Source organism: Arachis hypogaea, chromosome 11, assembly GCF_003086295.3.
Source record: "Arachis hypogaea cultivar Tifrunner chromosome 11, arahy.Tifrunner.gnm2.J5K5, whole genome shotgun sequence".
Lineage (NCBI taxonomy): Eukaryota > Viridiplantae > Streptophyta > Magnoliopsida > Fabales > Fabaceae > Arachis > Arachis hypogaea.
The window spans coordinates 1,212,275-1,236,614 of record NC_092046.1 but is presented as its reverse complement, the minus strand read 5'-3'; the positions used below and the strand labels follow the sequence as shown (position 1 = coordinate 1,236,614).

The 24,340-nt window shown below is 31.9% G+C and overlaps 2 protein-coding genes across 8 annotated transcripts; one reads left to right on the top strand and one right to left on the bottom strand.

Moving 5' to 3' along the window:
- The first annotated feature begins 6,601 nt into the window (after positions 1–6,601).
- On the top strand, positions 6,602–7,582 carry LOC112723714 (probable carboxylesterase 18). The gene has a single exon (XM_025775165.2). It carries the CDS (start codon positions 6,602–6,604, stop codon positions 7,580–7,582), a length of 981 nt encoding a protein of 326 aa, XP_025630950.1.
- Positions 7,583–8,750: 1,168 nt separating this feature from the next.
- LOC112719735 (protein PHYLLO, chloroplastic) lies at positions 8,751–22,742 on the bottom strand. 7 transcript variants are annotated; one of them, XR_011868012.1, is made up of 28 exons: positions 22,311–22,742; positions 21,331–21,539; positions 20,987–21,104; positions 20,728–20,844; positions 20,531–20,632; positions 19,808–19,867; positions 19,606–19,674; positions 19,315–19,419; positions 19,043–19,237; positions 18,433–18,531; positions 16,812–17,372; positions 16,464–16,688; positions 15,998–16,300; positions 15,734–15,801; positions 14,994–15,152; positions 14,432–14,557; positions 14,235–14,357; positions 13,956–14,073; positions 13,560–13,715; positions 12,327–12,566; positions 12,042–12,209; positions 11,776–11,919; positions 10,890–11,351; positions 10,247–10,549; positions 10,008–10,165; positions 9,787–9,894; positions 9,221–9,473; positions 8,751–8,924 (listed from the first exon to the last, which is right to left on the bottom strand). XR_011868012.1 is itself a non-coding variant. In XM_025770402.3 (28 exons), exons 1-27 carry the CDS (start codon positions 22,647–22,649, stop codon positions 9,224–9,226), a joined length of 5,076 nt encoding a protein of 1,691 aa, XP_025626187.1. In that variant the 5' UTR covers positions 22,650–22,742; the 3' UTR covers positions 8,751–8,924; positions 9,221–9,223. The 7 variants fall into 7 exon arrangements, 6 of the variants coding, with proteins under 6 accessions (XP_025626187.1, XP_025626191.1, XP_025626188.1 ...); XM_025770402.3 differs by having other exon boundaries at positions 10,247–10,540; XM_025770406.3 differs by having other exon boundaries at positions 10,247–10,540; positions 20,505–20,632; positions 22,311–22,708.
- Between the last annotated feature and the right edge of the window lie 1,598 nt (positions 22,743–24,340).

Genomic DNA, 24,340 nt, shown 5'->3' with positions numbered 1-24,340 from the left:
AGATATCTAAATATAAAATTACTTTTACTTCTCTATAAAATCTTTTAAAAAAAGATAACTCAAAAAAAGATATTTTTTTAAAAGTTCACCCAAACAAGCCCTTAATCCTTAATAAAATTTTAACCCAACTAAATATATCACACTGGACAACAAAAATTCTTAACTTTACAGTTGTTAATAAATTTTAACCCTAACTATTAACTATTTTATACAACGTCAATAAAATTCTTTAATACAACTAATAGTATTATATAAGTTTTAGTTTTAGTTTGAATAATAATCTAAAAGTATTATTTTAGCCATTTTTTAACTTAACTATTTTATTTTTTTAGTTATATTGGGTGTCAATAAAAATAAAAATAAATTTATAAACAAAAAAAAAACATTTATATTAAAATTTTTAAAAATAACATAACAAAAAATGATAATCGTATAAATTGAGGTAACAATTCAAATTTTTCTAAAACTAATATAATCAAATGCTAATATTAGAATCAAAGTATTTAAATATTTAAGCTATTTTAGGCTTTAGACAATATAGATTAGAGTTAAACAACCCACTTAAATAATTTCATCAGTTTGAACATTTAGAATCCGTACAAATTCAAACCATCATTTTATTAAATAAGTTTTATCATCCGCTATCCATATAATATGGTAAGGTATAGATTAGTCGCAACAAAAAACTAAATTGACTTTTATTCCCATCAATAACATTGCATTGACGTACAAAATGGTTGGTAGTTTCCGAAAAAAAAGTACAATTTATTATAAAATTATTTTTAATTATGAAAAATTTACAAGAAAAAAATGAACACAATATCAATATTTGAAATTGCATCTCCAAATCTAACATAAATTTTTAAAAATTGAACCTAAATTGAAGAACCTCAATCTCATTATATGCTCCACTTCAAAAATTTTCTACTAGACGTAGAAAGAATTTGAGGAGATAGAATTTGAACTTGGTCTGTGAAACTCCTTAGAAATAATTGCTCGATAAAAAATCGAGCTCCTCTTAAAAAAACTTTTACCCACATTCCATTATGTTAGTAATAATATATGAGTAGATCCAATCATCCTTCAGTAAAATAGAGTTCATTGCATGTTCATTAAACTTTTATATCTATGTAATTAGAACATGAATTAGTGAATACAAGTATACAACTTGAGGTGGTATTTGATTGATGTGGTGCATTGTAAACAATTGCGGCAAAGAAAAATTGCGCCGTAACATTAGATGAAAAGAATACGTTTGAGTAAAAACAATCATCAAATTATTAAAAGAATAATAGAATTGCTACATCAAAAAAATATCATAAAAATTATAACTTGTATATTGAAAAGATCAATTTCGATAAAAAAATAAATAATACATTCTTATTCTATGAAATAATTAAGGAAGAAAAACAAATTAAAAATGGTTAAGTACGATTTTGATCCCTTATGATTAGACCGAAAATTTTATTCATCTCCAATCCTTTTTTGCATTCGAATTCGTCTCTAAGGTATAACTTAATTTTAATATCGTCTTATGGACTAAAATACCATTTTCAAATAACTCTTCTCCAACAACTTTTTTCACCAAAATACTCGATTTCTCTTCTTTTTCTTATTTTTTCATCCAACAAGCAAGGCAACAACTAACAATAAAAATTTTAAAAGCAACAACAACAAAAAATAGCAACAAGACAACAAGAAAAAACAATGTAATAAACAAAAAACAGAAGAAGAAACCAATACCGAAAATCTGTATTTCAGATATCAAAGAATCAACAAAATAAAATAAAAAGCAGACTTCAAACCCCATGGAACAGCAACGAGAACGCGAGGTGTAGCGGCGAGGAGCAACGCAGCAAAGCTCTCTGGGAAACAAAAACGGCGACGCGACTTTAACTCCGTCGTCTCCACCACATCCGCTCATGTAGGGGATGTTCATGGATCGGATCGTATTCACAGATCCGCGGTAAATATCCGCATCCTATCCGCGGATCCGCACAATAATAAATATATATATATATATATATATATATGTTTGGTATTATATTTACTTGTTTATATGTTTTAGTTATTAATTATTATTCATATATTGTATTATTTTATTTTTGTTATTTAGGAAAAGTTTGATTAGAAAAAAATATTTTTATTGAATTTTTTACATAGAAATATAATTAAAAAGAGAAGGTTCAATTATGCGGATATATCTGATATCCGATCCGATACTAAAAAACGCAGATATCATATCCGATCCGATCCGCGTACACCCATACGCTTATGGACGTGCTGGCGCAGGAGCAGAAACGGCGACAGCGCACGACATCTCTTGTTAACATAATTTTTGTTAGAAATAACGACCTCTTAGATGAGTATGGAGAAATTTTACCATTTGAGCTATACCTTGTTGACATTTTAGTACTCTTGTTAAGTATTCTCAATAATAAGATTATTACGTATGAATTATTGATCTTTTTGAATAAAATAAATAAAAAATTGATCATATATAATAATAATAATAATAATAATAATAATAATAATAATAATAATAATAATAATAATATTTTTTTTTAGAGTATTTGAAAAGAGTAGTGAAAGAATATGTTGAGTGACTAAATCTTTAACAAGATGGATATAATATATTTTTATTTCTTTCTCTTATAGAAATATTTCTTCAAATTATTAGTTTGTTCTTATTAAAATTAAAAGATTTAATATAACTTTATATATTAATAAATATATAAATTTATTTAATTTTTATATATTTATATTTATTATAATATTTTTAAAATTATAAAATATTTATTAAATATAATTATTATTAATTGTGTTTATTAAAAATTATTTTTAGTGTAATTTATAAAAAATAAATAATAAAAATTTATTTAAAAATTATTTTTTTAAAAATTAATTTAATAAATTATTTTTCAAACAAAAACTTTATCAAACTAATCTATATATTGCTTTGACTTGTATATATAGTTGCATTGCAACTAAATCGAAGCCATTGAGTTCGATTGAGCGTAAAACCACGTGCATGTAAATCGAATCTATGGAATTTGATTTATAAAAATCATTATGACTTCGATTTACTATGGGCACAATTAGCTGGTATCAAAGCATGTCTATTTCAATTAAATTTACCATGTAATTTGAATCTATTGGATTCGATTTAGTACGTAATAGCCTAAATCAAATTTAGGGTAAAAAACCTTAATAAGCCAAGTCAAGAATCATGTAACGTAATTACGCCAAAGCGAAAATCGTTTCAACAATAAGCCAAATCATATTTTTATATAATTCGAACCATGCTGGTTCGAATTCCATTTCTACGTAATTCGAACCAGCTTGGTTCGAATTATACACAAACACATGCATACACGTAATTCGAACCAGCTTGGTTCGAATTACACACAAACACACGCACACACTAATTCGAACCAGCTTGGTTCGAATTACACACAGTAATTCATTGTATAATTCGAATTATGATGTTAAAAAATTAATAATTTATTTAAAAAAATTTATTAAAAAAATTAATAATTTAAAAATTAAAAAAAAAAATATTTTTATTTCATACGTTAAAAAAAGCTAACAAAATATTTAATTACGAGACTTCTTTAAAATATTAATGAGCTATCAATTCGAATTCCATACAATATTTTTCTGTCCATTTTTAATAGTTTATGAATATTTTTTAATAAATTTTTTTAATAAATTTTTTTAAATTATAGTACAAAAAATATTTTATCCTATGCAAAAAAATTTAAAAAAAATGTTAGGAGTACTATAAAAATTTGTAATGTTATAATAACTTAGGTAAATACATGCATGTACTCAAATTTTAAATAAAATACTCTACATAGTCGATAATAATTTAGAAATGAAAGAAAATATTTTATTCCATACAAAATAATTAAAAAATATATTTTATTCTATACAAAATAATTTTAAAAAATGGCTTAAAAGAAGTTATGAGTACTATAAAAGTTTATAATATTTTAGTGATTTAGGTAAATACATGATAAAAATATTTTTTCTTTAATTTCTAAATTATTAGTGACTATGTGGAGTATTTCTTTAATGTCCTAAGTCATTAGGACATTACAAATTTTTATAGTACTTCTAACATCTTTTAAGCCATTTTTTAAATTATTTTACATAGAATAAAATATTTTTTTGTGGTATAATTTAAATAAATTTATTAAAAAATATTCATGAGCTATCAAGAATGGGCAGAAGAGTATTGTATAGAATTCAAATTGCTCACCATATCATTTGAATCAGAGTAATTCGAACTTCCCTATGCGTAATTCGAATCATGTAATTTCTCACCATATAATTTAAATAATTTTATTAAAAAATTATCATGAATATTTTTTAATAAATTTATTTAAATTATACCACAAAAAAATATTTTATTCTATGCAAAATAATTTAAAAAATGGCTTAAAAGATGTTAGAAGTACTATAAAAATTTGTAATGTCCTAATGACTTAGGACATTAAAGAAATACTCCACATAGTCACTAATAATTTAGAAATTAAAGAAAAAATATTTTTATCATGTATTTACCTAAATCACTAGAATATTATAAACTTTTATAGTACTCATAACTTCTTTTAAGCCATTTTTTAAAATTATTTTGTATAGAATAAAATATATTTTTTAATTATTTTGTATGGAATAAAATATTTTCTTTCATTTCTAAATTATTATCGACTATGTAGAGTATTTTATTTAAAATTTGAGTACATGCATGTATTTACCTAAGTTATTATAACATTACAAATTTTTATAGTACTCCTAACATTTTTTAAGCCATTTTTTTTAAATTGTTTTGCATAGGATAAAATATTTTTTGTACTATAATTTAAAAAAATTTATTAAAAAAATTTATTAAAAAATATTCATGAACTATTAAAAATGGACAGAAAAGTATTGTATGGAATTCGAATTGATAGCTCATTAATATTTTAAAGAAGTCTCGTAATTAAATATTTTGTTAGCTTTTTTTAACGTATGAAATAAAAATATATTTTTTTTAATTTTTAAATTATTAATTTTTTTAATAAATTTTTTTAAATAAATTATTAATTTTTTAACATCATAATTCGAATTATACAATGAATTACTGTGTATAATTCGAACCAAGCTGGTTCGAATTAGTGTGTGCGTGTGTTTGTGTGTAATTCCAACCAAGCTGGTTCGAATTATGTGTGTGCGTATGTTTGTGTGTAATTCGAACCAAGCTGGTTCGAATTACGTGTATGCATGTGTTTCTGTATAATTCGAACCAAGCTGGTTCGAATTACGTAGAAATGGAATTCGAACCAACATGGTTCGAATTATATAAAAATATGATTTGGCTTATTGCTGAAACGATTTTCGCTTTGGCGTATTTACGTTACATGATTCTTGACTTGCTTATTAAGATTTTTTACCCTCAAATTTATTCAATTCAATTTACATAGAAATACGACTTGAGACATTGATGTAGCCTTTTATACTTTGAGGGACACACTTAATTTTCTTTCTTCTGGTTATATAATTAAGTAACTTACCCTAAAACTAAGTTGAATCTTAGGAACAAATTTAAATGTAAAAAAAAAGTTAAAGACAAATAAAATTTTCGACCTAAACTATAGGAAACAAAATTGTACTTAACTTTTAAAAAATTAAACAAAATACTTTAATTTTTAAATTTAAACTCAAAAAAATCACAAAAAAAAAATACTTTATATAATCTTTAGTAGCATAAAATTAATGATAGAAATTAATTATTGATATATCAATGTCAAATTTGATACTAATAAAGTACACACATACGTAATAAAAAATATTAACAAAATTATTAATGTTAATATCATATTTATAGTTAATTATATTTGATTAAAAATTATATTACAGTGACTGATAATTAGAATGATTGAATATTAATATAATTAAATAATTTAAAATATTAATGATTGTAATTGGTATATATAATTATATATTAAATATTAAATTTTATATAAATTATAAAAAATATATTTTTTAAAAAATAAGTTGATCAGAAATATATATACTTACGGACACACCAGAAGATGTTACGTTAATATTTTTTTAATTTTAATACTAAAATACTACTCATTATAAAATAATACGATGAAAATGATTAATGGAGCCTATATATATATATATATGCAACCAGACATATTGCTATCAAAAACTTCAATTATATAATTTAAATTCAGAAGTACTACATAGTTAATAAATATTTAATTAGTAATAATTTATACATATGAGTTAACAAAATTTATATTTATATTATAATTTATATACATAAATTAATAAATTTATTTAATATTTATAATAAAAATTGCTAAAAACGGCTGACTTTAAGATTTTTCTAATATAAAATTTACCCTGACAAATTAACTCCACGTGGCCTTTTTGTTAAATGTCAACCAATTACCAACTTATTAATACAAGTTTCCACTAAAAAAAGAAAGAAAAACAGTAATAACTAATAACTAACCTAACCATAACAGAAACCAAAAGCGTTTGTTACTTTCGGCACTTGTCGTTAACGGACTCACTCATTCATTCTTAGTTTCTTACAACAATGTCGCTTCCATGGAAGATCAAGCTTATGATCTCAGCCTACTCGCGCATCCGCAAAGCCTGCTTCCGCCCTAACTTCACCATCAACCGCCGCCTCCTCCGCCTCTTCGACCCCAAAACACCGCCCACCCCACCCTCCTCAGTCGATGTCACCGTCGACCCCTCCCGCGACCTCTGGTTCCGACAATACACTCCCTCCCACTCTATCGCCGCCGCCACTGCCACTGGTGACACTCTCCCCGTCGTAGTATATTTCCACGGCGGCGGATTTGCAACTAACTCTGCCAACACCGTCTTCATGGACTCGTTTGCCAGGCGCGTGTCCAATCACATCCGCTCCATTGTGATCTCAGTTAATTACCGTCTTGCCCCTGAGCACCGCTGCCCCGCCCAATACGACGACGGGTTTGACGTCGTCAAGTTTCTTGACTCCGTGGACCCCACGCGCCTCCCTCCTGGCGCAGATCTTGGCCGGTGTTTTATCATGGGCGATAGCGCTGGTGGGAATTTGGGACACCACGTAGTGGCACGTGCTGGCGCGTGTAAATTTGAGCGCGTGAGATTGCGTGGGCTGATTGCAGTTCAGCCGTTTTTTGGCGGGGAGGAAAGGACTGAGTCAGAGATCCGAATTGGAAACGGGGCTCCGGGTTTGTCGGTGGACCGGGCTGATTGGTTCTGGAAAGCATTCTTGCCGAAAGGGTCGAACCGGAACCATCCTGCCGCGAACGTGTTCGGACCAAATTCGGCAAGATTTTCGGGCTCGAAATTCCCGAACACGCTCGTGGTGATTGGTGGATCCGACCCGTTGCAAGATTGGCAAAGAAAATATTGCAAGGGTTTAGAGAGTGCAGGAGTAGGAGTGAGGTTGGTGGAGTATCCAAATGCATTTCATGGGTCTTATGTGTTTGAGGATTTGCCTGAATCATCTTTGATGTTAGATGAAATTAGGGACTTCATGTCACAACAATTGAAGGTGACATGATTAACATTGTTACAGGCAGTCTGGCACCTTCACTTCTTAATATAATGGATTTTATATCAGATTATAAAATGATTCTTCACAAATATTAGTTAAAACTGTCAGTCATGAATTTCCATGTATAATAATTCATGATATTTCAACACTTATTAGTAGGATTGTTATAACGACGTGTTATTGAGGCACATTTTTTTATTTGGAAATCATCAGTAGTTCTCTTTCACCAATGTTTCTATTAAAGTATGATCCAGAAAAGAATATGAATGTCTACATGACTACATGAAGAGCATTAGCACATCTCGGATTGAAGATTATTTCGGAACATGAATTTCAATCTCTAGTTTATAATTTTAATTCCAGAGTAAATGACTAAAATAATCCATCAAATTTTACTCGTTAATCAAATAGATCTCTCAAAATTTTATTCGATCACATTAGTCTTTTTTCCCAAGTCATTGTGTGTGAGGAGAACAAATTTAGCTGAAACCACATTGTTTGGCTTTGTTGAAATTAAGCTCAACCATATTTCTTTTTGAGCAACAATACAAAACTCAAAACCATATTCTTCCCATATTATTTCTACTGTCAACCAAACACAAACCTTATTCAAATAAGGATGGCACACACTTGTCTTTTTACTTTTCAGTCCCATTTCCTCTCTTTAATAAGCTCACCTTTTCTCCTTCCACACTTCAATGAGAAGGGAAGATAGAGATCTATAGACTATAGGGGTTTCGAAATTGTGCTAGGTAAAGCATTAAATGTTTTAAGGCAATTTCCCAACTTTCTTTATTTGTACTTAAGTCATCTCTCTCTATCATTGAATTGAGTAGAGTAACACTTATCTTCCATTGAGAATTTTATTTATAGGAAGAATCAGGAATCTTACTGATTATACTTCCTTATCTGTGACTAAATAAAATTTGAAAATAGGTACTTATTTAGAACCAGAGAAAGTATCCTTAAGTTACTTAAATTCCTACTAACAGGACATGAAGCTAGCACCCAGGTTACCTAAGACTGCGCTAGAATTGAGATTGAGGGATTGGGACAGAGTATAACTAAAATTTCAGTTCACATAACATTTGCAGTTGTCCTTCTTGCTTTAATAGCTACTAATGGTAAATTTTATTTTTTAACTTTGCTTTATTTTTTAGAACATATTAGAAAGTTTATATAAAACTAATTATATCAAAATTGTGCATATGATATCTTTTACAGGGTTTGGTATCCCAAGGGTACCAACAAACATGAGTATTAAATGTGAAGTCCAAGATGATTGCAAGATTTTAAAAATCCTTTGTGCACCATGGAGAACTTTGTGTAAATAAGGCAAATGGGGTTGCTGTCCACCAAAGAAAACAAGCAAAAAAATATCATCATAACAAAATCAACTGGGAAAAACAAGGATAAAGTAAATGTGTCATTGAGAATGTAATTGAATTATAAGCCGCAAGCTATTGAAGTATTTAGCTTGTGGTCTATAGTACAAAATTATTAAATTCAGTCAGAGCTAATACTGAATATCAATTATATGAGCTTGCATAAAGCAGTACTATAATTAACATGTTAACATCTTTAACAATATACCATACTATGTTCTAATCATCATCAAACTTGTTGGACATCAACAACACTTACCTTTCAGAGTGTAGTTAGGAATCGTCTCAAGGCGGAAACTACAGGAAGCGGGTTCTCCAAATGGACAGCATGGCCACAGTTGGGAATCTCAACCACCTCATGGATGTCTATATTCACTTTTTCTTGATTGCTCCCCACTCCGGAACGGACTCTGTTCATAATTTCTTGAGCAATTTTCTTAAATTTTGCATCCTTTTCTCCGTGTATGATAAGAAGAGGTGTTCTGCAATTTGGCAGATCTTTCCACAACGATCTGCAATGCATAGAGAGAAACCACAACAGAGACAATAAAGTTCATGAATCTTCATAATGCCAAATTAAATTTTGAATATATCATATATACATGTATACCAAAGGGTATTTTAATACTTTTGCCTATAAATTTATTCATTCCTAATCTATCTTGTCATGTGTTCATTCATCCAATATATCATTCCAATCTTTCTTGATAGTTAGCACTATATTACTTTTTAAGTTTTAATATACCAAAGACGAAGCTACTTGGCACACCCATGAATGACAAAGCCAAGAGGAATGAACAATTAGTTAAACTTGAATTAGCTTACGGCTGCCTTCCTATGCTTAATCCAGACAACATCTTGGCAAGACTCTGCAGGTCTTCATGTTGCAAGCGATTAGCAGTGATTCGTGTGAAGTGAGGATGGCTTCTTAAGCTGTATGATGTAAAAGGGAAAGAAGGAAAATGGAATGAAAAGTATGCCATATAAGTCTAATAAGATCAGCCAAAATCACTGCACATTCTAAAGGTTTAGAACAAACAAGTCACCTTTTCCACAGATCTGCTGCATACCAGGAATTGAGAAAAGATTCTAAACCATGAGAAATGATAGAACTTGCTCTGGAGTCATCTTTAGCTGAGCGGATTTTTTGTGATAATTTATCTTTTAATCCAGGGCTTCCAGATATTAACACAGCTCCTTTTATCTGACATGAATGTTCAAATTGCTGATCCATAGTGAAGAAAAGTTGGAAACAAAGATATTACATTGAATGCCACCGCCATACCTTACTACTGAATCTGAGTGCAAGATACAATGCAATCCTAGCACCCATCGAATACCCAACTAGTGTAACTTTTCCTGGTGTTATATGATGTAATAGTTGATGGAATATATTAGCTATTATTTCCATTGACAACAATGGTTCCTCACAAGCATCATTCACACCATGTATTATTGATTTTCCATGACCAGGAAGATCCACTGAGATGCATCTTGCTGATCCAGAAAAGCTCTTCATGATAGGACTCCAATCTTCACCAGCTCCAAGGAAACCATGAAGAAATACTAGTACATTGTCCTACATTTGCTAAATCAGACATAATCAGATCTGTATGCAGGAATCAGATTTACTTTCTAAACACAAAAAATGAATTATATTTTATGACAATAGATTTCCCCTTCAAAGAAGAAAATGGTCAAGGTGGATTTTAAAACTAGTCATACTAGTCCAATTATTACAGTGTCATAGCATCAGTAAACTAGAATGTGTTGCAATAATTATGAATATTTATGTTAGCATGTTACAATTCAAAATTGTGCATCTAAGGTAATAAGAAAATGTTGGCACAAGTGAAATGTTTAATAAAGATTTCTTTTCTTGTTTTAAAAAAGATAAAATGAATATGTATGGAGGCTTCTGTACTTACATTTGTTTTTTGGCCAGTTTCTTGAACCTCAAAAGAACAAGATAAACTACTAAGCTCTAATTTCAGTTGGTATTTAAGAACTTGCTCCTCATCAATAATATCACATATGACATTTTGGTTGATTTGGAAATTATGTAGCAGCCTACTAGCATTTGGTACAGATGCTTCAACAATACCACTATGTGGATTACGGCCAATTAAAACTGGATTAATTGTTGCATCTTCCTTTAGCCAACGGTAGGTTCCAAGACCATGGGCTACAGAAGGAACTTTCTTACCATGTAACTTGTTCACTGTATCAAAACTTAGCATATCAAGATAACTAGAAAACTGTGCATATGCAGATAGACTTAGACTGCTTTCAAATGCAGCACTGACAACAGCCATCTTCCCCAGCTGGTGTGCCCATCGTCCAATTAATGCAGCATTCTCAAAACCCCCAACAACACTTGGTTTGATAACCTGAAAAATAAAATATAAAATCATAAGACAGAGAATTGGAATTCTAGATAGAAGTCATCAGTTCATCATTAGTAAGTTGGAGTATTGTGCACTTCTTTAAAGGAATCATAAAATAAATTCTGTTTGAATCAATAATACTCTCCAGCTTAGCCAGTATCATATTCAACATCTATACACACCAACTTAAGCTGAATAATAAATTTTTTCTTTTCCAAGTTTGTATTACTGCTGAGCATGAATAACATAGGACCAAAAATGGATTGGTTGAGCTATTAGTTAATTTATTCTAAAGAAATGTAGCATTGCAGCTTGATACTGTAACTTTGTGAATCCTACTAAAAGAGTCCACATAATGCCTCTACCTCATACCGAAAAAAATTAAGAATACCCAGCTCCTAAAGTATCCATTGTAAATTCAACTTACAACAGCAACTATTCCCGGATGAGTAAATTTTACTAGCGTTCCCAGGGGATTTTCTTGAATTTTATCTATGGTCTCATCTAGTGCAACAGGTAAGCCACTTTCTTCACAGAACTTGACTATATCGTCTTCATCCTGAACAGGCTCCTGCAAAGGTGATATTCAAAAAAAAAGTTATTAATACATTGCAAATATGCAACAAGAAATATAGTCAATAGTAAAAATTAAAAATGAGTGCAGAAGTTATGAAGTATGTGAACTTAGTCTACCTCAATAAACTGTAAGTTGCAATCCTTAACCAAAGAGCTGAACTCCATAGCTTCTTCATAAGTCCACTTCCGATTTGCATCAGCTCGTATGATTATCTGGCATCCGACTTTCTTTCGCACCTCTTTTATTACCATGGCATCTTGCGTTGGGTTATACCGACGTGCTACCTGTATAGCATTATAACCTGTTAGCTTTATACTTCTCTAACCATTGATCTACATATAAAATGAAGCAGAGCTGAGAGATTTCCAGAAAGAAGTCAAAACAATAGAAAACTAGCTTACCTTGAGTTTGATTGCAGAAAATCCTTCCTCGACTAATGTGGCAGCAACATTAGCAACATCTGTTGGAGATCCATTTGAATCAAGTAGTGCACAAACCTGAACTGATGATGTTTCACATTCATCTTTTTCACTTATAGGAGGATGAAGTAGGTTCAACAAGTTGGAGCCTTTTGCAGCAGCTATGGCATTGAGGATAGCCATTTCCAAACCACATCTAACACTAGGAAAAATAGAAGATGGCTGCATCATAGAAAATTAGAACATGAAGTATATATCAATTCTGTATGTCATAATTTGATAACCTTGGTAATAAATAAACCATTAGTGTCGTCAACGGTTCACCCAACATATTAAGCTTCTAGGATAATTGAATCTTGATATGGTAGCCAATCTTCTTTGACCAAGGGTGCTATTATTTATGCTGCTGCTTTTTTTTTTTTTTTCTAATTTTAATTTTCCCTTCCCAAAAAGAAAAGTCTCTCTTTTGATAGAGGCAGTACTTTTGAGGTTTGCATAATCTATTTGAATAAGCTTCTTGAGAAAGTTAGCATCAATTCCTATTGCTATTAAAAAATAAACAACAATAAATAAATAAATAAAAATAGAGCTTCTTCTGATTCTATTGATATTTTAGAATGTACTTTTTTGTTTTTTGGAAGCTTACCCAAACACACCAATATATATCTAGTGTTCAGTCCTCACAACTCCCACAATTCTAAATTCATGAACAATAAGTAAGTCTTTTCCTCAGAGGCAAGTGGACCAACAATTCAAGTGCAAAGGACTCTGCTCTAGTGGGATGGGACATAATAGAGATGCAATAAAAACGTTTTATAAGAAAAAAAAATTACATAGTAGCTTAAGCTTTTTGGGAAAGCTGTTTCTTGATGACCTCATTGCCAATGAAGTAGTTGTTCTTAAATTTATATTTGATAACTCATAGGTAATAGGTACATTTTAAGGAGCGGTTTCGATTCATTGGATTTGGATAAGACTAACTCAAACCCAAACTAGCTTAAGGGGTTTTCAAAACACCTATACAACTTATCTCTAGTTGATGCAGAAATCTAATACTATTCATGTCAATACTATTTAAACATACCCTCAAACAAAATCCATTTACAAATAACCTTAATACCATGTCAAGGAAACTGTCACCCAAAAATTCAAGTTGGTTTTTGTTCACATAAAATGCCTAACCCTACGCTAAATAATGTAGGTGAGACAGCTTACCACAATTCCCAACTCATTCCAAATCCAATATGAAAATGTGCCCTTCAATAGAGAGAGGAAGCAACTAATATTAACTTGTCGCATGATATGAACAAGGAACCTAAGTTGATATTCTGCATCTACCAAATTTTCTCTGTGGATCTCAATCGGAGCAACCTGCTTGATGCCAACAACAAAACATCAAGTACATATTAGAGTAGATTTACAGGAGAATGGAAAAGAAATTTTATGTTCCTCTTCTTGTCTACAGTATGCTTCACAACTGGTATGCATAACACCCAAGGGATGGGCTGTAATATGTATCAGCCCCTCACCAATCTATTTCTCTATGTGCTTAAGATTGGAAACATTTTAAACTAGATATGAAAGATGATATAATATCAGAGTGATACCAACCTCACCAAAACCAACACTTCCATCTTCAAGAATTAAAGATATGATAAATCCTTCTCTATAGAATTCATCATGATTATCACCAACAGATGCTGATGTTGGTGGTGCACTTAGTGCAAATCTGCAACCAAATCATTATACAAAATCCAAAGAAAGTAATCAAATGAAGGAAAGGTTAACAGTTCAATAGAAGTCGTCCCCCTCCCCGCAACCAAAAAAAAATAAATAAAAAATAGCAGTGTCATTGGAGACTTGAATTTTTTGCATAATGTGAAAACTTACCTATATCTCAAACACTCCATTGTACGAATTTTGTACAAATAATGCTGATCTTTAATAGCACCGGGATTTGGGATGTACCTCATAGCATCTTTCACAGCACCCAGAGAGTGTTTTCTCAAAATACTGAGTCAAGATACAAATTCATGAGCAATGAAGTGATATCCATTAACTGAATCTTAAATCAGCAGCAGTGTAACCTGTGAAAATTAGCATTGGCATCGATTGAACTATCAATTTCAACCATACAATCCACTTGCTCATGTTGAGCTAAACGTAAAGCATCTTCAAATTCTGCCTTGGTCTTCACGTGCAAATGTTTGATTCTGCACGCATATTGATTTTTTCCCCTCATGAATAGTAGGATTGATTAAGCATGGACTATGTATGTAAAGTCAATGGGAAAATTATCCAATTTCTAACAAAATATATAATTTTATGGTTATTGTCTTGCCATTATATATATCACAGCATTTCTGTTTGATGTTATGCTGACACCGGTTGCATAAACAAAAACAATATTAGTTACCTCCCCAGTTAATTTCAGCACACAGATGATAGTTTAAACCTCATAAAACTACCTCGCGTTGGACTACCATCCAATGATAAATATTTTACAAGATTTCCAGAGACAAATTAGATGACATTTCATTCAAGCAAAGAGTAGAACAAAGAAATGCAAACATATCTCAGACAAAATAGAATGATCAATGGAAAAAAAAAGATCAAATAATTCCTACCAAAGTATATCTAGATTCTTACCCATGTGCCATGCATAGCCCTTGGATAAATATGTTATGAGAGGTATAGAAGTATTGATGAAGGATACTAGGCTCAACTTTATCTGCCAATGGAAGAAGACTGAAAATTGCTCCTCCGTGATTATTTACCACAAAAATGGTCATTGGTTTCCGTAATTTCCTAAATGTAGAGTTATTTTCAGAACATTAGCTACAAGTGATAAGTATAAACGGTAATCTTGTAACAAAGAAATATGAAAGTTTTCCAAGTTTATCGTAGAAATGACTTAGAATATCTACAGAAAATATCTCATATCTTTAGGTAAGGGGTGGCCCTGTGGACAAGTCTCCCACAAGGTGAAGTCTAGGGAGGGTCGATGCAAGCAGCCTTACCCCTTACCCCCGACCCCCTACCACAAGGCTATTCCCAGTATTTACATCCAGATCACCATATCACAAAACATCAACCTTACCTTTACCCCAAAGTTCTCTTAGTCTAGTAATATCCTTATGGTATCCTATAATATTTTGAGATGAGTTATTATGAGCAGTTTTTAGTCAATATAACGGCTCCATCTTCTTGTAACATCTATAGGTCATATACTAAGGGAAGATTCTACTACTTTGTCCAAAAAAGGTTCTACTTTCTCTTCAATGAAGAAACACCCAAATCTTATTTTATCTAGAGTCTGTGTGTCCACTCGTCCAACACAACATCGGGCAAAAGGAGAGACAAAAATGGTCAGAAGGATAAAGAAATACCTTTGATACAAAATTGCCAAACTGTTTGTATCATGCAATAAAGAAATGTCTCCAACTAAACAGAACACCTGATTGAAATTGTGAAATAAAAAGTGAAGAGAAAAAAGATACTAAACCAACTAATGGATGAAAAAAACAGTCATTTAGAATACAAATCAAAGAAAGATGAATTTAATACAACTGCAAAATTATAAAATCGTGCAGTGACACATTTCCACCAGCTAATATAAGTAAATTGATAATTCTGATAACATAAATAGCTACCCTTTTATTGCTTCCCACGGCAAACCCAATGGCCGTGCTAAGTAATCCATCAATACCACTAGCCCCCCTGTTACCAGCCACCCTCATCAAGTTAACTGGTAGGTCTGAGTTTAACATGATAGATGCAACACTTGGGTTGCTTGTAGACCAACCAAGTCCATACATATCTACATCACGAATGGGCATACTGTTACCAAGGAAAAGAGCAGACTCAGAAGAAAGAGCATCTGACATCATATGTGCCACATAAGGTTCAGTCAGGGAGCACTCAGCATTGATTTGAAACAGTATCTCCCATTCAACCTGCAGATCAATAAGTTTTAGAGAATGTTGCTAAAAATTGCCAATAGCTGAATCTAACAAGATTATTACCAAATACAATAACTCCATCAAAGGGGAAAAAAAAGAAGAAAAACGCTAATATCATCATACCAATAAGTTAGTCTTATTTTCTTAGAATCAGTACCATTTTACTCAACAGTTGTAATGAAGTGCTCCATATGCGCTCTGTATGGGGGAATTCAGCCTTAACTAAAAAACCCACAAAATCAACAATGGTAGTTTGTATCCGGTGGGTTACAATATGTGATGGATCATGACGAAGTGGATGCTTGTCAACCACAATATATGGAAAAGGAGCACGCTCCTCTAGAATTTGACAAACTCGTTTGCTAGTTATCCTACTTCCCAACTGCTCCGAATAAACAACCAAAAAGAAACACACACAAGTAAATGGACATTACTAGTACGTTCAAAAATGCATTCAGCAGAAATTATAGAAGGAAGTGGGAAAAGATTCATGAGTATTTGGTACCTGAATAACCACATCAATCTCCAACAAGCCCTTGACAGAATCTGAGAGTAGAGCATGATCAAGATTATCAATAAATAAAAAGTTTCTTTCAATATCAGGAAAAGAAGTTAAGATCTTTTTCAAGCGCAACCCTGACAAAATATCAGCAAAAACAGGCCAACAGAGGTGTTTAGCCAAAAGCAGCGCAGCCCACATCTCATCCTCTGTATGGATTGCACCAAATAATATAAGACCATGTTTGCCTTTTTGCATCAGGCCTATAACTTCCATCATTTCTCCTACAGCATCTATACAAGATGGTCGCATATGAATGTACTTGGTAAATGGTTCAGCATTACTGATCCAGAGGTCCAGCCCGTTTAAACAGCTTAACCTCCATTTACGTGGAGTGCTCTCCAAAGGCTCTCTGAAAGGGCAGTTAATATGCACAGGACCACACGGTGAAGTTATTGCCCGATGTATAGCAGAATCAAGAGTGGTAAGTACCATATTCGTAAGAATTTGGTCTGTTGGTGCAGGAAGATTGAAGAAATATCTCACATAAACACCAAAATGGTTCACCTGATTCCAAAGTTCAATGTGTACCATGAGTAACCAAGAAAAACAAGACACAGACATTCTTGAATTACAGCAATTAATCTTCAGACCAGTGTAACTAGTTACATTCTCGTTAAGAGACCAGAGCATCTAATTTTTGTAGACTTTCCAGATTTAGTTAGTGAAATATATAATCCCCATCACAATAACAAATAAGAATATTTAACAACAATTAGTTGGTTCAAGTTAGTTGACTCCCTTAGATAGGATCACAGGTTTGAGTCTTACGGGTGAAAAAGCTAGTGCTGAGCTCTACTCCCATAGTTGGAGTCCAATGGGTTCTGGATACCAGTATTTAGACCAAGAAATTCGGTGGCTGTGGGGTGAACCAAAGAAGATAGAGCACATCTTGGTGCAATGGTAAGTTGCTACCTTTAACTTGGTGGTGCAGGTTCAAGTCACATAAGCAGTCCCTTTACCTACATACAGGGAAGGGCTTCATGCATTTGACTCTAACCAAACCACAAAATCAGAAGCAACTTCTGCAAAATGCACACGACAATTTCTGGACCAAGGTGAGCAAGGTAAAAACAAAGGAATCAAGATAAAGACTATTATAGAGAAGGTCTACAATAGAAAAAGTTTGACAGACAGCAGGAATCAGATTCTGCATAACAAATTATGAGAATTGGCAAAGATTTCTTGCCATAGAAAATGAGAAGGGGCCAATTAGATAAGATTCGGAGTCACTAGGAAGATTGTGAGAGAGGTCTAACAAATACCCTAAGATTAAGTCTGTATCAGTATATTGTATCATTATCTACCAATTATATGGGGATTTTCATTTTCTGTTTACCTTTGTTGTTCTTTTGGTGCAAACTTATCCACTAGTAGTTTTAGCTTCCTATATAATCCTATTTCTACTCTTTTATCACATAAATAAATAAACAACTATATATTTATCTTTGCCTCCCGGGCAGCCCTCCACACCTTGCCTCTTGATTTGGCATTTTTTGACCGCAAATTAATTAAATAACAAACAATGTATACCATGAGACTTTGAGAAACATCTGAAGTTTTTAACCTGATCAATTGCCTGGTTAGCTCCACAATCTAGCAGCTCTGGAGGTCGATCTGCTGTAAGTAAAAGAAGTGGTACAAAATCTTGACTAGCCTCCACAACCTACATTTTTTTCCAATAAAAGAATTTATTATGATTAAGAGAAGAATACTAGACATAGGAAGATGAGATATCGATAAGGCAAAGTTTTCCAAGATCTCAACATATATCAGAAATCCCCTAGGAAAATCATGACCTTTCCATCAGGGCTAAAGTAAAACTTTACTGATCCAAAACCTTACGTGCATAACAAACTCAGGTTGCAAATCCCTCAGGAAAATGGTAACTACAACTTAAGTTGATGGAGCCTAACGTAACAACTACATGCATGAATACAATTAATTAATAAACAGCAAAGTAATGTCTGGCTGTACCAATCCTAGACCCCTAAACCAAAAAAAAACGGCACACAAACCCCAAAAGCGGTTCAATATATTTCTAGAACTCATGCATTAGTAGAAGCCCAAAGAATGACAACAAATGAATCACTAAGGTTAGGTCATCATTTATGCATTCAGGATACCAAATAAATCCAGGTTAGTTAAGAAGGGAGAAAAATGTTGGTTGATCTCACCGCAGGAAGAAGGTTTGAAACTGCAGTTCCAGATGATGTGATGACTACTGCCGGCACGTGAGACCCTCTTGCATATCCAACAGCATGAAAAGCAAGTGAACGCTCATCAAAGCATGAAATACATGTGATTAACTTGTGACTTGAAGCAGCAACAGCAAGAGGGGAAGACCGAGATCCCGGTGCTACACAAAAATACTAGAAAAAGAAAAAATTCACAAGCTTGAATCTATTAATGGAGAGAAGAATTATAATAATTTATTAGATCACCTCACCGTCAAACCCAGCCTTGAGCATTCTTCAACAATTAATGATGCCCATACAGCATTGATATTGGCGCACTCAATTAGTGAGGATGATAATTTATTGGATTGATCCAACTGATAGTTAGAGACAGTAGACATAACATGAAAAGGCTTCAGCAATTTTTCCAGCATTATAATAAAGTTAGAATCAATAAGATATATCTATGCACATATTATAGTTCTTGTTTTATGTTTTGCAAAGGGATTGGATGAATACTTAATGTATGCTTTTTCTGTATATACAGACAAAACAATGCATACCATGTTATGTGAAACGGCATGGGTTGCTGAAAGCCTGACACAGAATTGACTGGAAGATGGAGACTCTTTCTACAATAGAATCGAGGAAGACATTGAAAAATGATCATATGCAACAGAATGCAGAAGCATAAAAGGATAGAAATACACACAAAATGGTGAACTTAATGCTAGTAAAGGCAGGAACAAGGAAAATACAGGATACCAGTTCCAAGATGTCAACCACGCTTTCTCTTCTTCCAGGTGTGATAGTGTTCATGTAGACCTAGCAGCTCATGCAGAAAAGCATACAACAACAGTCAATGCTCAGAACACACACCAATCAGAGACTTGAAGCAAGCTTTAGATGGCCCAGAAAGCTCGTAACATATATATTTGGAACAAAAGCATTATGCTAATATATACTAATATTAAAAAATACATAGGAAAGCAATAAATAAAGGAAAAACACTGGAATAATATACTTCAACCGCTTTCAACTTATTTCAAAATACATGAAAGAGAGAGGAAAATAAATTTTTTTATACTAAGCATCCCCCGAGATAGTGAATGCAAATGCCTTATGCAAGGAACAAATACTGTCGGAATAAAAAGAATATCCTATGATATCTACTATTATTTCCTTATTTGTTTGGATTAGGGTTTCCCTATGATGATAACTAGAGGTGAGGATTCCTCTCCTGTAAAGCATCACACCATATTCAGTAATATATCCATATATTTCAGTCCCTATTTTCTCCTCTTTTCTAGTTCCCTATCTAAACCTGACATTCTCATGAGATACTATATGTGTACATAAAACAAATAGGAAAAGTATAGGTAAATAATTCCTAACCAGCCAACTTTAAACAACTACAATTAAGGGAGAAACAACTATGTTATTTGCTACAAGTAAGACTTACATATTAGGAAGGAAATGAACTTATACCCTTGCAATAGCTCTATCTTCTACCAAATTCAGTTTTCTGAGGCCAGATCTTACGCTTTTTAGTTTCAATGTGTCACTACCGGACCAGGTATAACACATAATCTGCACAAAACGAAACATGACATCAAGGATAAATACAGAAGGAAGTAGACCAAAAAAAAAGGGTCCCAAAAATACATTTAAGGCATGCTTGGGACCTGGTTTAGAGAAATTTCAAGTGAATGAAGGGCTTCCTCAAAAGTGGAGAGGGAAAAGTCATTCCATGCTAGTGTCACCGTCAAAATGGAAATGCACTCCAACTCATCTAACTCAATCTGTTATGATGGTATTACAGTTTAAGCAATATCACATTAGTGAGACAATAAGAATACATGCTAAACAATTATTCTAAAAAATACAGGAGGAAGAACTGAAGAAGACAGTGAGATTGTTTTCAAATTCCAATAATAACTTTACCTCAGGAATGAAAAAATAAAAAGAACCATCCTCAATATTCATGGAAATCGAGTCACTATCAAAATTAATATCCACAAAACCGTAGGCCACTATATGTGTTGAATCAGAAGAGATGTACCTGCAAACAAATTATAAAAACAACTCAATTCTTTCTCAGATTTAAATCTGCAAGCATCTTTAGTGGCAAGTTAATATAGCCTCTCAAACATGACTGCATCACCCAAGAGCCTGTCCTTTGAAAGGCCAGCTTTTAACCAAAGATTGGATCGGTCCTATATGATGTTTTCATGCAACTAATAAGAATTTTATAGAACCAGAAGGAATGAAGACCAGGTTGAACCAACCTTTTGATCATACTAGGCTTTCCACTGGATGAACGTGAAAAAGAAACAGCAGAGCCAATGCCAAAGAGACCACGGCTTCCATTCACATACAGCGATTTCAAGGTTGGATTATCAACATTCTTTGACAGGTATATAAGAGGATACACTCCGGACAACTCCGGTTGACTGCAAAACCAATTCAATGCCTTAGGACTTGGAGGCACAGCCACCTGGAAAAGAAAATGACATCCACATAGCAATAATTCAGGAGTGCATCGTTTCAGCATTTCACCATAGACAACATTTTCCAAACTTTCAGCTGGTTTAGATGTCCTTACATTAAACTAAGAACTTCAATTTCATAATTAGGCTTTTAGGCTTTTGAAATGCAGGAGTGTAAATTAACATACATGAACAATAATTTGAGACAGGCTTTTAACTAATTCCACAACCTTTGCATGACACTAATTTCATCAAAAACCAAAAATAAAATAAAACTAAGATAAAGATACCAACTCACACTGCCAGTCTGCCAATGCTCATTGTTTTCTGAAAAACAAACAATTTTGCAAAAAAAAAAAAAAAAAAAACAAACAAACAAACATACCTGAATGATCCCTTCAAAACACAAATTATCCTTGCAAAACAACACATATTCCATAAATATATATATCTAAATCTAAAACTGAAACAAAAATAAGAAAACCAATCACTCCACCACTGCTGGTTGTAATTCAGTGTCAGAGCTTCCTTCGAAGCTACATTAGTTAGCACAGCTTCATAGTTAGTTACTGTCATCACGTGCTGTTACTTAGTTAGTAAGTTAGTTTCAGTTACTGTCACGTGATGTTAGTTAGTTAGTTAGATAGTTACAGGTGCAGTTTGTTAGATTCAGTTAGTTTCAATAACCGTTAAATTCTCTGTGACTGTCTCTTTACTCACGCTTTCTCGCATTTTCTCGTATTTTATCGTTCTAACACTGAAACGAACAAATTTGATACCTGAAACCTAAGGAATCCGGTGGAGCTACGAGGCGGCGAAAGCTTCAGCGTCTCAATGGAATCCTTGATTTTCCGAAGGCCTTCCTCCAAAGTCACCGCAGGGGGAAGAGTCCGCGTAACGCAGTGCTCAAAAACGACGTCGTTCTCCTCAATGTCGCCAGATACTGGAACCGGACCGTCGAACCTCGCTCCTCCTCCCATTCTGGCGCCGGCGGCTACTGTTCTCTTCGGCGGCGATGGTCTCCGGCGTGCTCCGACGAAGATGAAGGGAGAAGAGGACGGAGAGAGAATGAAGAATGTAGGTACACTGGAAAATCTCGCGGCGGTTAACGAAATCATTTGGCGGATAAGTGAGAGAGATAATGAAGGAAAGTTGTAATAAGAACTGAGCAGTGAATACTGATAGTGATGATAGAAAATCTCTTATTATGCAATTGGATTTTGCTGACGTGTTAGAAAATATAGTTGATTAAATTATTATTTAATCTTTTTTAATTATTAATTTTATATAAAAATAAATATATGTGATTTTTTACTAAAAATTAAATAGTATGTTAAAATTTTTAATATATTTATGGATTAGATAGGGAATTAAAATAATTAATTTTTAAATTTTACTATTAAAAAATTTAAAATATGTAAATAAAGATAAAAACTAAAAAATAAAAAAGAATAAAATTTTTTATTTAATCTTATATTTGTTTAGAGAATGACATAAAGTAGTATTAATATTATGACGTTTCTATAAAATTACTCTAATAATATTGTAGGTATTATCAATATAGTAAATTCATAGTTTTTATTTCGACTCGAAAGACTAGTCTAGAATCGTAATTTGTAGAATCGTAAGACGATACGTAAATATAATTCATAAATTTAAAATATTTATAAAAAAATTAACAATTATATATGTATGATCAGCAATTCAATTTATCACAAATTAAAAGTAGAAAGAGAGTAAAACACTGAAAACAGTTTCAGCATATATAAATTATGCACATAAACTTAACATTATATACTTTATTAAATCGTAAGTAAAAATAAATATAAATATATCAACAAAATAAAAGTTCATTATAATAGGTTTTTGTAACATAAGAATAGTAACCCAAGAAAAATCCAGAGGCACGTAGTTGAGAAAAGCAAAAATATAAATAGAAGTTCATGTATGAGATTTCATTCAAATGAAGTTCATAAGTTAATATGGGTTTAGATAGAGAGTTTTTAATTTCTCTCTATTAGAGTATAATAGAAAGTATACATGTATATTATTGTTGTAGTGTTGTTCTTCATTCTAATATGTTATTATCTTATTATTGAAAGAAAATTATATTGAGATTATATCGAGTTGTTATTGAAGTGTTTAACTGTTTATGTGAATAAACAATATTAGGACTAATTAATTATGAAGTTTATATTGATAAAGTAAAAAATAATCCAAATAATCTAGTCAGGAGGGTGGATGAAATGAAAGATGAAAAATGAATAAAAGATAGAGGAAGATTTAAGAAGACCATTCATGAGTTGGTCAAATGAAATCTACATATAAATGATTTTTCTATAAACATAATATATGACAGAATTCAATGGCGTCATTTGATTCATGTAACCGATCTCACTTACTAGAACAAAGTTTTATTGTTGTTGTTGTATCATTTTTAGAAAATCTATGTTTGGCATATGCCTTCCTTCCTCTTATTAGGTTAGGCATGTTAATAATGAGTTAAGACTTAACGAACCTGACTATATATTTGGCTGCCAAACACGTTGATAGTGATAATTATTAATTAGAGTACTACCTTTTTTAGATATTAGAGTTTTTTTTTTTTTTTTTTTCATATACAAAACTTTTTAGTTTTGTAATCAATTGCGTGACTTATTTTTAAAAAAAAAAATAAATAAACAATTTTAGTGGTTTTTCTAGAATTTAAATAATTTTTTTTTTAGTAAAATTTCATCTTTTATAGATATAAAATTAATTTTAATTTTTTGTGAAAAGATTTGTCAGCATTCTAAATTTTTGTGATTAA

Bases quoted from the DNA above. Each gene is read 5' to 3' on its own strand.
- LOC112719735 (XM_025770402.3), bottom strand. From the start codon at position 22,649: ATGATTTCGTTAACCGCCGCGAGATTTTCCAGTGTACCTACATTCTTC. The intron at 19,868-20,530 runs GTATAAGTTCAT...ATGAGCTGCTAG, and splicing joins AAGATAGAGCTATTGCAAGG to GTCTACATGAACACTATCAC. The intron at 17,373-18,432 runs GTTAAAAACTTC...CTTTGGAATCAG, and splicing joins CTAACCAGGCAATTGATCAG to GTGAACCATTTTGGTGTTTA.
- LOC112723714 (XM_025775165.2), top strand. From the start codon at position 6,602: ATGTCGCTTCCATGGAAGATCAAGCTTATGATCTCAGCCTACTCGCGC.